Here is a 13,766-nt window from a genome sequence, read left to right on the forward strand (position 1 = left end):
AGCGAAGTTCACAACCGGAAACTCCCCGCCTGCTGCGCGGCCTCCGCAGCGCCCTGTCGAGCGCGGCCTCGCTGCGCCGGGCTTGGGGCGTGAGGCAGCACCATCACCACGGCAAGCGAGAACGGGCCCCGTGGCACTGACTTCCCGAGCAGGCCGCAGCGAGGCACGCCGGGGCCACCCTCCGCCCCACCACCTACACCGCCCCACGCGGTGCCACAGCCCCCCAGTAGCTCAGGGGGCGGCAGACGAAAGCGGAAGTGCGCTACTAGCGCGGCCCCCTTTCTCCCCTCCCGCTGCCGTGACTTCCGGCGGCCGCTCTAGCCGTCGCCGCGTCTATGCCCGCGGCGCTGGGGGATGTTTATTGTCGTGAGGAGTCGGCCCAGGACCCGGAACGCCGCCGGGCGCCAGCGGCGGGGCGCCTAGCAGCAGCCGGCACCCCACTCCTCCCCGGCCCGACCGCCAACCGCCCGCCCGCACGGTAAAGACTGTCGCACGCCGACGGGCCCCTCCTAGCCACCGCCTCGAGGGGCCGCGGGTCGGCGGGCCTGGCCGTCCCTGCCCGGGGAAGGGGATGCGGCCTCTCTTACTCCCGGCTGAGGTGAAGGGGGCATCGTGGGCCTCCCCAGCTCCACGCTTCGCCGCCCGGCCCTGGCGGCTCCTCTCGCCGCGGTACCGTGGTTCCCCCCTGAGGCGGGCGGACGCCGCGTCGGGGAGGGGAAGGAGTTAAAACGTCCTCCAGGGAAAACGGCCCGTTCCCCTGCAGCCGACGAGGTTTCCCCGGAGGTCACCAGCTGCCCTGTGCCCGAGTTCCCGAAGCAGCGTGCCAGGCCCTAGGCGCTTTGTAACGGCCCCGCGGCCGGCGCTGCTCCGGGTAGCGAAGCGCAGAGGAATTGCCCGGCGCTGCTAGGCTGCCGAGAGCGGCGTGGCTAGGCCGCCTGCTGCCGCCGCTTTGTTTCCGCTGCTCTGGCAGGAGAAGTTTTCGGTTGGGGTTGGAGGAGAGAAAAATAATTGTTAGCCTGAGTCGTGACGCTGGTACATGCAGGGCTTGCAGTGAGGTGCCCAGCAATGTGAATTGGAAGCATACGTCTGTTTTCTCAGTCTGGATGTGCGGACGGTAAATGTTGGGCTGGGAGGGGGATGAGAGGCTTACCTGTTCTGTTAAAATACTTTGTAGCGGCAAAATGGATTTTTATTTTTCTTACAATGTCTTATCAAATTGGGGTGGCCATTTATCCTCTCGGTTCAAACTTTCATCATGATCATGACAATTTTCAATGTGTCATACCGATCTTATGGAACGCTCTTAATGCTTGCCATTCGACTATTATTGAATGTGATAAGGGAAAGGTGACACAAAATTGGAGTCGAGCGGATGTTGCTTTGAATATGAGCGGACCTTTTTGATGAGACAGATTTGAGGAAAATGGCCTGTTATGAATGTTATGAACACACTTCCTAGTCTTGTTCTATGAACTGTTTGGCTTTATTCCTGCAACGGGGTTTGTGTTGCAAGACCCCAGATCCACGTGGATGCAAGTAGGCTTAGCCAAGAGAATTTTTGCAGTGGGATTGGGCATTTGAGCCCTACATGCTTATATCATAGCTAGTGTCATCATTCTATGCATTGGTCTAATTGGATAAATCCCTACTTTGATGCTGGGTTTATGCCTATTTGGAAATTTTCTTCCTCTCCAAAATATATTTGTTTCATTCTGTAGGAAATAATCATGACTGCAAATCCTGAAAAGTGAGAACATTAGCTTCAGGATGGCCTTTTGCTTCAGAGAGAATTTAACTTGCCATTAGAGACAACAGAAAAGTAAAAGCATGGCCCACTAGCTAAGTGCCTATAAGAGAGTTGTTTGGCCCAGAGTATTTTCTGTACAGATAGTAGTATCTGTGTTGTTCTTGGTTCATCTGCCACCGTGACTGTATCAAATCTAGGAATTCAGGCAGATTTCAGAGGTCTGTCACCTTGAGCTTTTGATACAGACCTGTTTCCTGAGGGACTGAATACAAAAATGCATCTTCAGTGGAATGATGTAATTGACTGTCCTCATTCCTGATGGGCTTTTTGTGTGTTCGCTGTTCTGATATGGAAACTTCATATGGAAGTTCCTTAAAAATGTTTTTAAGCATTAGTTTGATGAATGCCTACTGGCACAGTAGTGATAGGTATCTTTTCAGCTGGACTGTTGGAACTGTTTGTGGGCTGGTCAGTTGCTGAACTGCTTTGGAGCAGAGTTAAAAATAACCAATAGAAGTTGCTTATACTCAGGCTGCTGGTAGAAAAGGTGTTTATTAAACCATTCTGACACTAAAGTAACCATTGTTAGTTACCCCCAATCTACCTTCATGGCTCAAGAGTTTCTTGGATCAAAGGTAGCCAAGAGCTTAAAATAATACTTTGTTTACATACTCCATCCCAAGTGCCTTTCCTCTCTCTTTGATGATGATGATGTCGTTGGGTTCGTTTGGAACATTTTGAAGGCAGCACTGGGTTTCTCTAGATTGCAAGATTTTGGTGCAGGGTGTTTGTCTTCATGTGTGTTTATATAATATCTAAAATAGTATGGCCATGGTCCTTACAGAGGATGTATGGGTAATGCTTTGTTTAAGAACTTGAGTGTTCATTCCTCCTCCTGTTTATTATTCTGGGAAGTTTCTGTGTAGAATATGTTACTTTACACTGTCAAGTATCCTTGACACCTTTTGTTGGTGTTTTGTTTTTTTTTTTGTATGTATGTGTGTGTGTGTGTGTTCATGATTTACCCATCTACATTTTTTTTTTTTTTCCCTTCCTCATTTTATTTTTTTTTCATTAGGGTAATATTCGAGATGTATCCCCAAAGTCTATGTTAAAAAGAAAGAACAGTCTTTTTAAATGTCCAATAATAAAAACTTATGCAGAGACATATTAAAGCTTTTTTTTTTTTTCTCTGTTGGGGTCCATTGATTTTTTTCTCTTGCTTCAGCATAACACAAAGTTGACCAGTTTCTTGTGCTGGAGAAATCTCGGTGAAGTATGTAATTTAAGACAAATTCTGTACATACAGAGAAGTAAATGATGTTGTTTTCAAGGCTATTATTAAATGAGCATTAAATGACAAAACATAATTTTAGAAATGAGATTTAAGCTTCCAGTCTAAGGTTCAGATGAGTGAACCTTTGGGCAAAATTAATCAAAAAAACCTAAGCTCAATAAAATCAACTTAGGTTTTTGCAAATCCAGAACAGGAAAGAACCAGATGTTTGGTTTCTTCTCCTGCACTCTACTCTGCAAGTGTAACTGCATGAGTATGGAATAGTAACAGGCTGATATGTTGCTTGATCTCAAAATGTATTTGTAAAAGCATGAAAGTATTATTTTCCCCATTTTGCAGATAAGAGACAGAAATGCAGGTTTTGGGAAATAACATGATGGGTCAGGGTTACACAGCAGGGATACAGTAGTGTATATCAGTAGCAGAGAAGATGAGAAATCTGGGGAAGAGGAGGGTCAGAATATTGTTTAGGACTCCTGTGTTCCACCTATCCATGCTGCTGCAGATAGGTAAAAAGAGTAACTTCTTTTTTTTTAAGGTAACAGTGTTACAACTTTTTTATAAACATGTTCTTCGGAAGTTATATAGTGCATGTATTACTATTTTCAGAAAACATTTAGCTTTTTTCAGTTGACATGGCTCCTATGAATCTGGATTTCTGTGAGACTTCCTGAAGAAAGGCAGCAGCCTGCCTCTTCTCTAGAATCTTTTCTTTGTTGTCCGTACAATGTGAGACATTAAAATGAATGCTTAAGGCAGAGGTTGTAGTGGGTTATGCTCATTCACTGCTTGGACAGAAGTATCATTTTGGTTTACCTGATATTTCTCAGACACGAAAGAGGTTAACATTGTATACTAAATGGGAATGGATGTATTCAAAATTGTTGACACAGTTTCAGATTCTTAAAGAACAGGGGCAAGAGCAAATAAGAGTTTCCTTAATACAAATGAGGAAAACCTGGTAATTAATATTTGAATAGCTCAATATTTGAGGGAAAAGCTTAACAAAGGAATACTTCTGTAGATCAAGTACTGTTAAAGGAGAATAAAGGCAGTTTTCAGTATTTTTACACTTTGTTCAGGTACTGCTTCTGTAGCAAATTGTATTCCTTTTAACTGAATGTCACAAAACATGTCTAGAATATTAGCTACAGCTCAAATTGAATTTCAAATTAAAAATCTCCTCTATAAATACCTGTTGTCTTGAACTTTCAGAACGTGGCTAATGAAAATGGGAGTGCATTAATGTGTAATTTTTCTCCCCTTTAAAATCTATGCAAGTAGATTGGATGTCTAACCAAGCTACACCATAATGCTGAAAACATCCTTACTGACAGTTCCACAGCATCTTAATGTTCTTTTCTCCTATAGATCCCCCTTTAATGATAGGTCTTTTCCTTTTAAATTGTAATTTACCTCTCTTTCAACCATTTTTTCCTTTGTTCTAATCGAACATGTGACTTTTCTCCCTCTGTTTAAGACAAGCCATCAGATTTTTATGGGGGCATTATCATACAGTATTATGGCTTGCTTAGAGGTTATCAGCCTTTCAAGGATGTTATGCATGATGATGGTATTCTTTCAGAATGTAGAGGTAGAGGGTGCCAGTAGAAACTTGCTGGTAATTGGGAGACTCTGCTGACTGGAGTTATCTTGTTTTCTTACATGGCAGTCATTCCTGGGTTCCAGTAAGTGAACTTTGCAAGAACCAGGATTAAAGCCAGTGTGAATCCAAATGCCTCTCTGAAGATGCCATGGATTCTGGCTCCTTGCTCTGTGCTTGCCCTGCCTGTGTGTCATTTGAAATCTGCACATGTGCTATCTTTGGATCTGGTGCCATAAATTACTAACCCAATCTGTAGTAGTCCATCAAAACCAGATGGAATAAGTAATTTCTAACTTTGAGGATTCATATAATTTTTTTCATTTTCTTAAAAAGGGATCTGGGAATACTGATTAGTTACTGTTTGTTCTCTTGGCTGCTTCCCCACCCCCCACCCCCCCCCACCCCCACACATAGCCTGTTTTTTTCTGTTTTTCTCTTGCTGTTTCTGCATTTCTTTCCTGGTATCACCCATCTTGCCTTTTCTTCTGTTGGAAAAGCTGACAAGTACAGAATGATTCTTTCAGCTGGGAACAAGCTGCCCAGTAGAAGCAGCCACCAATGCAGCAGTTGACCCAGTATATTATGCACATCTACCCTGTAGTTTATTACTTTATTGTCAGTGAGTTGTAGTCAAAGATGTACCTTGAATGAGTTCTCGATTAGAGACTACGGCATGGTGTTTGGGAAGTGATAGTCAGATGAAAGTACTGTTAATAATGCTAATTTTGTATCTTGAATATTTCTAATATAGAACATAAGGCCAAAACATTTGAAGTGATATAAGTGCATTATTACAGTCTGATATTGTTGTGGTTTAAACCCAGACAGCAACTAAGTACCACATAGCTGCTCACTTACATGCCCAGTTACGTGTATTGTTCTTGATGCATAGTCTCCTGCTTCATCCATGGCAATAGCCATGTAAAGCATTTTGTATATCTGACTCTTTTTCTTTGTTTTTCCTCTTTGTTTTCTGTTGTGTTCATTTTGGGTTGGGCTGAACCAGCCCAGGTCAGAGATGGAGCAGGTCAAAGCTCCTGTGCTGGTCATTAGCGGGATTGTGCCTGTGAATAGCCACTGCAGCGTAGCCTGGGCAACACAGAGAGATGTAGGTTCCTTATGTTGTCCTGGGTTCAGCTGTAACAGTCATTTTTCTCCTTCTTAGTAGCTGGTGCAGTGCTGTTTTTCAGCTTTAGTCTGAGAACAATGCTGATAACACACCGATGTTTTAGTTGTTGCTAAGTAGCGCTTACCCTGATCAAGGACTTCTCAGTCTCTCATGCTCTGCCAGTGAGGAGGGGCACAAGAAACTGGGAGGAAGCAGAGACAGGACACCTGACCCAGACTAGCCAAAGGGCTGCTCCCTACCACAGCATGTCACACCCAGTATATAAACTGGGGGAGTCACCTGGAAGGCCCACATTGCTGCTCAGGTCGGGCTGAGTATCTGTCGGCGCATGGTAAGCAATTGTGCTGTGTATCACTTGTGTGTGGGGTTGGTTTTTTTTATTCCCTTCTCTTTTTAGTTTTATATTCTCTCCTCTTGTTATTTCCCTGATTATTATTATTATTAGTAATAGTAGTAGTAATTTCGTATTATGCTTTAGTTATTTGACTGTTCTTATCGCAGCCTGTGGGGTTTACATTCTTTTGATTCTCCTCCCCATCCTGCCTGGAGAGAGAGGGGAACAAAGAAGAGAGTGAGCAAGTGACTGTGTGGTTGAGTTACCGGCTGAGCTTAAACCACAACCAAAATTTTAGATTAATGGATCAAGATAATATTGTCTCTGTCTGTTAGACTATGCTCTACCTTCAGCTACTTCTCCTGGAGTAAAACTAAGATTTTTACATTCTTCTACAAAGAAAAAATCCTTAATGAGCTACAGGATTTTGATACAAGTCCTTTTCACTATATACGAATGGTCTTTTCCTCTCTCCTTCCCCCAAATACTTCACCTGGGATTTGAGAGGTCTGTGCTATCTGGGCTTTGGTATACTTGCAGAAGAGGTGTTGGGCAGTCTGGAGCTGGGCTGCCTGTAGCCAAACTCTCTGTTTATGATCCTTCTCCCTCAGTTGAAGTGCTTGTTATGAATGCCACTTTCAGCATGCACCGGCAGACTGGATGCTTCCTGTGTGTGCACTGGGTGGCCATTCTGTGCCTTCACAGTTACTCATGCTTTTCCCTGGAAACACTCAGTTTTACTCGGCACATGGAGTACTTCCATTCTACATGGTTCCTGTGGGCAGTGCAGGAGGGGCTGAGAAGCTACTGAGACTCAGCCCATGCTGTTGCTGCTACCAGGATGTCTTGTACAGTTCCCATTATGCTGTTATGTTGGGAGAGGTAGGCCAAGAGTGCTGGATGAAGATAGGAAAGCTGTAGTAGCAGGCTGTCTACAGGCTGCAGTTTGTGTAAGCTATGTTAGTTCAGAGTTATTAAGCAGGCTTATCCATTCCAACACAAACGTCAAGCTGTTGAGAATTACCACCTTCAGCAGTCAAGAGAAATACATTTTCCTGAGGTGTCTATTGACATCCTCAAATGAGCTGGGGAAAGATTATCCACTGGAGCTATGGAAAAAATCTCAGTAATCTTTACTGCATCCTAATATAGTTGGTAAAAGTTGTAATATAATTAAGTGGCAAGTTTAAATATATTATATATATGTATACACACTTTATTTCTGTCGAGTCTGGCAACATGGCTTCAAACCTCCAAAGTAACCTTCTGTTTTCTAGCATACGGGATGCAGACACTCTGCCTCCCCACACACAGTTAAATGAACCAGAGTATAGTCATTTTAGTCACTTCTGCTTCTTGTCTCATTTATGGGACAGGTGTGTACAATAGCATTTATAGGCAGTTTTTTATTGATATGTTCTAATTTTATCATTTTTGTTTCTCAGGATGTGATCTTCATGGTGAGCTGGTGGGAAAACTGAGTTGTAAATCACCCCAATGGATGCAGACAGTGATGTTGCACTGGACATTTTAATCACAAATGTAGTGTGTGTTTTTAGAACAAGATGTCATTTAAACTTGAGGAAGATCGCATTAGAGGGAGCAAATGTGATATACAAGCGTGATGTTGGGGTAAGAGGATCAACATAGCTCGGTTATCTTTTTTTATGAATGTTCCTTAAACTAAACGTTCTTGTGTATGGTGGATAGAATAGCATAGCTAGAATATGGATAGCATAGTTTTATTTCTTGATAGGCATTTAGTCTATCAAACACTGAAAGGGGAGTGGGTAAATATTGGCTCAGAAGACTGAAACTAGTGAGGTGAATGCTTGGTGCAAGGTATGTGATGAGCCCTTTTGCACTTCAGGGTTCCAGAATTGTCTCCCAAAATTTGGTGTCTTTGTCAGGAAGATATATCCGGATAAGGAGTCAGCAATGTGGGAGTCACTGTAATAAGGAAGAAAAGAAAGCACAATGCTTGTGGGTTTCAGCTTTTTATTCAGAAGAAAATACTTTCATTTAATCTGTTTTGTGAATACTGAATGACTGGCTGAGATATTCCACACTTACTTTGCTCTTCTCAGGAGCAGGGTTGTTTTTAATTACTGAAAGAGGTGAAGGAACAGTTCAAGGCTATCAAAAATAAAGGAAGTGGTATTAGTGTAACTGTTGATTTCTCTAACAGTTGATGTAATTTTTTTTCCCAGTGTGAATTGAACTACCACTAATTCCAAAATCTTCCACTTTTATTTTTCTTTTTAGAAGGTATTGATGAAGCTTAGAAAACCTAGGATTACGGCCACAATTTGGTCCTCAGGAAAAGTTATTTGCACAGGAGCCACAAGGTGAGTTGATGAAGATTCTTTCTCTAGCTTAAGTTCTTGTGCATTTTAAAATAGTGTTGTAATGAAGATGGCAGCAAGAGGCAGTACTTGACACTGTTAAGATTCACTTACACTGGATCTTGTGTTGATCCTTGCCAAGATACATATCTGGAAGGAAGTTTTCTATGTGAGTGTCTGCCTCAGACTGAGTTGGAATTTTAAGCAACATCATTTCAGCCTTCTGCGAGAGCAGCAGGCAAAATACTTTATGAAGAAGACCCTAGAGATCTCATTTGAGAACTTCAAGCTATGTTTTTAGCCAGGACTTGAAACTTGGGAAAGGATGACCTTCTTTGAGGGGTATCTCTTACTCTTTTATGAAACCCCACCAAAATTTAATCGAATTATACAGTGTTGAGGGAGTGAGAAGAAGCAAAAGCAGACTCTCAGTTCAGATATATCTGAGACTTGCTAAACTCCTAACAGCTGAATTACTTTTAAGATATGTCTGCATTGTGGAGTAAGGGTAAGGTATAATAGTTCATTTTGTAGTCTGAATAGCTGTTTTGGTATGTGTGCACACAAATATATACTCTATTTCTGTTAATGCTAGATTCTTTTCTTTCTCCTTTGTAGTGAAGAAGAAGCTAAATTTGGTGCCAGACGATTAGCTCGTAGTCTACAGAAACTAGGTTTTCAGGTAAATCTAATGAAAAAGGACTTGCATGACTCACGCAATGTTGGTAGTTCATTTTTTAGAAAGAAACAAAAATGAGGGAGCATTATAATTTAGCAGTGAGCATGTTTTCACTCAGATGCCCCTTTTGTGTTGGTATATATTTTCCAGATGCTGGTTAAAGAGAAGCTGTTTTATTTTGTGGATTTGAGTTTGGTTTGGCAGCTCACAGCAGTGCTTCTTCACTAGCTAATGAACAACAAAATTTGTTTAATGAACGAACCACCCACAGATGTTTCTTGGATAGCATTACAATATCTTGAAATATTTATTTGGAAGGAATGACAAAGGGTATAAGCCTAACTGTCATTTAAACATAATTTTACCTTGTTTCTGGTGGAATAGCAGATACATGTCCATCTTGTTAAGGGGAAGTTTGAGCCTCTTTTATTAAAGAGGAGGGGCCAAAAAAGCACTTCTGCACTATGAGGTTGCACAGGAGGAAATAAGCCAAATAAAACATTTAGGACATGAACACACACCCCACCCCACCCTTTTTTTTTTCCCCTGGGTTTGCATTAAGATTACCAGTCAAAAACACCACTTACATTTCATAGTAAAGGTTGAAGAAAAGCAGTATGAGTGACTTAAAATGACACAGGTTAGTATTCTAAAATTTCCTGGTAGTCAGTTGTGATGTTTACCTGCAGTTTCAGTTTACAGGCAGACAAATACACACAATGGCCGTCCTTTGGCACTGAGAGGCTCCCTTTGATTGTAGTGCATAAAAGCAGTTGTGACAGGCTATCCAGGTAACACTGCATCAGACCCAAGCAGAAGTTAGACACACTACTGTTACGAATATACATGTTAGACCCAGCCTCTAAAAGTTTGACTGGAACATTAAATCAGTGAGGTGAACTGTGTGTGCTTCAAGGATGGATGCACCAAGTTTTAATAAAAAGTAAGCAGTTTAAGTGGAATATATTTTGAAGATTAAATTAATAATTGACCTTTTATATTGGTAGCACCCTGCTAAAAAGTTTTGACTAAGGAATAGTCATTTTAAGTTTAGGCAATCTCGGGACATGAACAAAAGTTTTTTCAGTGATACTGCCAACAGTGACTTCTCAGCAGTGCGTTTGTTTCTTTAGGAATTGTCTGCTGGCTGTTTTGTTGTCATCTAAAATGGCTGTGGTAAAGAATAACTGAAGGCCAATAGTTTGAGCAGGATTTCAGAAAGTAACAGCAGAAAAACAGCCTGCCAAACCGGCACTGGAGATTTGAAACAAAACAATTTTCACCTTTTTACTTATTCTTAGCTGAAACATAAAGTAAGTGATTTGAGTCCATTAAGTATGGTTTATATCCCTATTAGAAATGCATCGATCACAAGGTTTTAATTTTGAATTCTCATAAATATATTCTAATTACTAATCCTGTAACTTTTTTTTGCTACCCATTCATCTGTCTCACTGAAAACTGAATTTCTAATGTGTTTTTTTTTCTTCCCTTTTGAAAAGGTAATTTTCACAGATTTTAAAGTTGTGAATGTTTTAGCAGTGTGCAACATGCCCTTTGAAATCAGATTGCCAGAATTTACGAAGAATAACAGACCTCATGCGAGGTACAGTAGGATTTTTTAGAACAATAGTCTTGGTGTACTACTTAAGCTTTTATTTTTCAGCTCTAGATCTCTCTTTTTTACTTTTTATTTTGTTTTCTAGTTATGAACCAGAACTTCATCCTGCCGTGTGTTACAGAATAAAAACTCTCAGAGCTACTTTACAGATTTTTTCCACAGGCAGTATCACAGTTACAGGTATTTTGATGTCAAAAATAATTATTTACCTTGTTGGGAATATTTAACTTTAGGCCCAGTAGGTTTAGAAAAGGAAGACATTTAAGAGAGTCAAAAAATACATTGAAGGGATTTTGTTCTCCAGTGCTAGCATCTGGTTTGGTTTTGAGTGGAAGTGCCAGAGGAGTTGTGGAGAAAGCGTTATTGTTGGTAGGCTGAAAAATTGCCTTGAATGTATGTAGTCTGGTCTTTATAAAACCAAAAGTGACATATGATTTGAGAATGCAGATATTTGTTTCAATATTTGAATTTTCTTCCTTGTTTTCATAGTGCTTTAAACTACACTGCATATAGCATTAACATCCTTTTCATAAATACATGTTTCCAAGCTGGAGATTCATGAAAACCTGTAGGATACATAGTATAGTCTGAAGTGAGGTAAAAGATCCCTGAGTTCACAGTAAGAAAGTACGTGAGAAATTGCTGTTTTCATTTATCTGCATCACCAAACTTCTGTCCAGGATGAATTTCTTCTGGCATGTTACTGCTTGCTTATTTGCAGTCTTAGTTATTCATTGAGTAAAATGGTCTAGTGCCTTTAGAAAGCATTGCTACTTCATTCTTCCTTTTCTTTGCCCAAATGCTCATAGATGATGTTAGCTAACTTTCATATGCTTCATCCTGAGACAGTAAGCATTCCCTGGCTTGCAGGTTTTGTCTGAGATCAGTGGTGGAGCTCTTAGCAAAATCCAGGCTAGAAAGCAATAGTCCACAATTTTCAAATATAAAGTAACCTTGCTTGAAACATCCTTGGGTTAAATCCAGTATTATTTAGCAGTAGCTTATGTTGGTAGGTTTTTAAAAGAAGAGATAAAAATGGTTAGGCTTTGAATAATACAGATTCCTAGCAGATTAGCAGAAGAAAATTATTTTTTACCTCTGCTAATCGGCTTCTGCCTTCTTCTGTAGGCTGACTGTAAATTGAAAAGCACCCAAGTTGTTATGAAATTAAATGGCAGTATTACTTACTTGTAGTCTAGCCATTGACCAGATTTCAATTTTCTTGTGAATGAAAGTGATCAGAGGAACACCTTCTTAAGTTGGGAGAAATTATTTCTGTCTACAGTATAAAGTTGTGATTGCCAAAAATACTGTTATTTTCAAGATGCTTTTGTTATTTTAACTTCTGGTTCCCTGATCTTTCTCTTCCTACTGCCTTCTCTTTTTTAATATGTCTCAGGGCCAAATGTAAAGGCTGTTGCCAGTGCTGTGGAGCAGATTTACCCATTCGTGTTTGAAAGCAGGAAATAAGTTTTATAACTCACCACTTGATGGTTAGGTTCCCTAACCAAGCACCTTTAAAGACTGCTGCACATTGGACTAAAAGCAAAAAGGAAAACTGGACCAACCATAGCAGAAGAATACAGACTCTTTTACTTGCTCGTGGCCACAGTATAAACTCCAGTTGTTTTGGATTTTACTCTTAACAGTGCTGTATTGTAAAAACGGAAGTTTACAAGATATGAAATTGCTGCTTTTAAAAAGACATTCTATTTATTTTTGCAGTAATTTCTGTGTATTCATAAGCAAAGCTGTCACGATGTGCACTACCTTAAAAACTTTTTTTTTTTTTTTTTTAGTTTGAGCTTGTGTTTTATTTGTGAATAGTCTTTTACATTTTTGTATGCTGAATATTGGGCACCAAAGAAGCTGTAAAAGTTATCTTTTTCACCTGATGAATGTGCACAAATAAAGGTTTGGAAAATATTTCTCTTCATAGCTGTTCTGTTATATTCCTTTCCCTTTTTCTATTACAGTTAAAATTGTATAGTTGCAAGTTAATTTGAAACAATGTAAGAATAGTCTTTTGCTGATACCTTCTGTTTCTATTTGTAGTAGTATGTGTAAAACTTTGTGCGTGGGTTAGACTGAAATCTCTAGTAGTTAACGTATGTTTATCCGAGGATGAAATTTGGTTTGTTCCCAGTTCTCTTAACTACATGCCAGATGTCAAGTACTTTTCTTGCTATTACATGAAGAGAAGACATTTCTGAATATAAAGGTCTACAGCAAGTGTTTTCCTATAGATGAGGAAATCTTGTCAAATAAAGAAGCTACTGTAGAAAAACCAACTGCCCTGTCTACCTACTGGATGCAGAAGGAAGAGTTTCTGTGTGAGCTTCGGTTTTCAGGAAAGTGGTGGTGTGCTTCAGCATGAGAAGATGGTGTGGTCGAGCTAATCCAGCCCCAGCCTATTGCTGAGTGATTAACACAGACCTTTTCTACGCTCTTCTTACTGTATAGTATTTTCATGACAGAAGCTGCCAACAAGCAATGAAGCTTGATTCTGGCATGTGTTATTCTTGGTATTAATCTTGGACTTGGAAGCCAGTAGATGTTTTTCTCAGTAAGTGCACATTTGAAGCAGAAGAGGTGAATGCTTAAAAGTAACTGCAAATGCTACTTTTAAAAAGATACAATAAATATGTATAAATGTATGTATGTCTTTTTTCCCTATCTCATTGAAGAGAAATGTAATGCTACTATTGTGTGCTGCAGGTAACACAGTGGGTGCTAAAAACAGTAAACCATGAGCTGTTACTGTACCAGAAGTCACAGCTGCAAAAGAAAGATGGAAGAACATAACATGAAGAAGCAAAGGCTTAGGATAACATATTTCATCTGTTTAAGGGGATAGTATAGAAGTTGGGGTGTCCGTAGTGACTTCATGCAGAAATTATGGAAAGGAAAAAAGCGTATGGGAAATGCTCAGCCAAACCCCTCGGAACAAAAAGAAGCGACAATTTGCCATAAGCCTTAAGTGATATATTCATAAAAGCCCTTTTAAG

At 40.4% G+C, this 13,766-nt stretch overlaps 1 protein-coding gene across 2 annotated transcripts; it reads left to right on the forward strand.

The window, feature by feature from the left end:
- Positions 1 to 256: 256 nt before the first annotated feature.
- On the forward strand, positions 257 to 13,415 carry TBPL1 (TATA-box binding protein like 1). 2 transcript variants are annotated; one of them, XM_062639596.1, is made up of 7 exons: positions 257 to 478; positions 7,559 to 7,745; positions 8,379 to 8,461; positions 9,077 to 9,140; positions 10,640 to 10,743; positions 10,844 to 10,938; positions 12,158 to 13,415. In XM_062639596.1, exons 2-7 carry the CDS (start codon positions 7,611 to 7,613, stop codon positions 12,226 to 12,228), a joined length of 552 nt encoding a protein of 183 aa, XP_062495580.1. In that variant the 5' UTR covers positions 257 to 478; positions 7,559 to 7,610; the 3' UTR covers positions 12,229 to 13,415. The 2 variants fall into 2 exon arrangements, with proteins under 2 accessions (XP_062495580.1, XP_062495581.1); XM_062639597.1 differs by lacking the exon at positions 257 to 478 and adding an exon at positions 712 to 1,032.
- The last annotated feature ends 351 nt before the right edge of the window (positions 13,416 to 13,766 follow it).

Source organism: Pezoporus occidentalis, unplaced genomic scaffold, assembly GCF_034315485.1.
Source record: "Pezoporus occidentalis ecotype Australia unplaced genomic scaffold, CSIRO_AGI_Poc_V1 ctg61, whole genome shotgun sequence".
Lineage (NCBI taxonomy): Eukaryota > Metazoa > Chordata > Aves > Psittaciformes > Psittacidae > Pezoporus > Pezoporus occidentalis.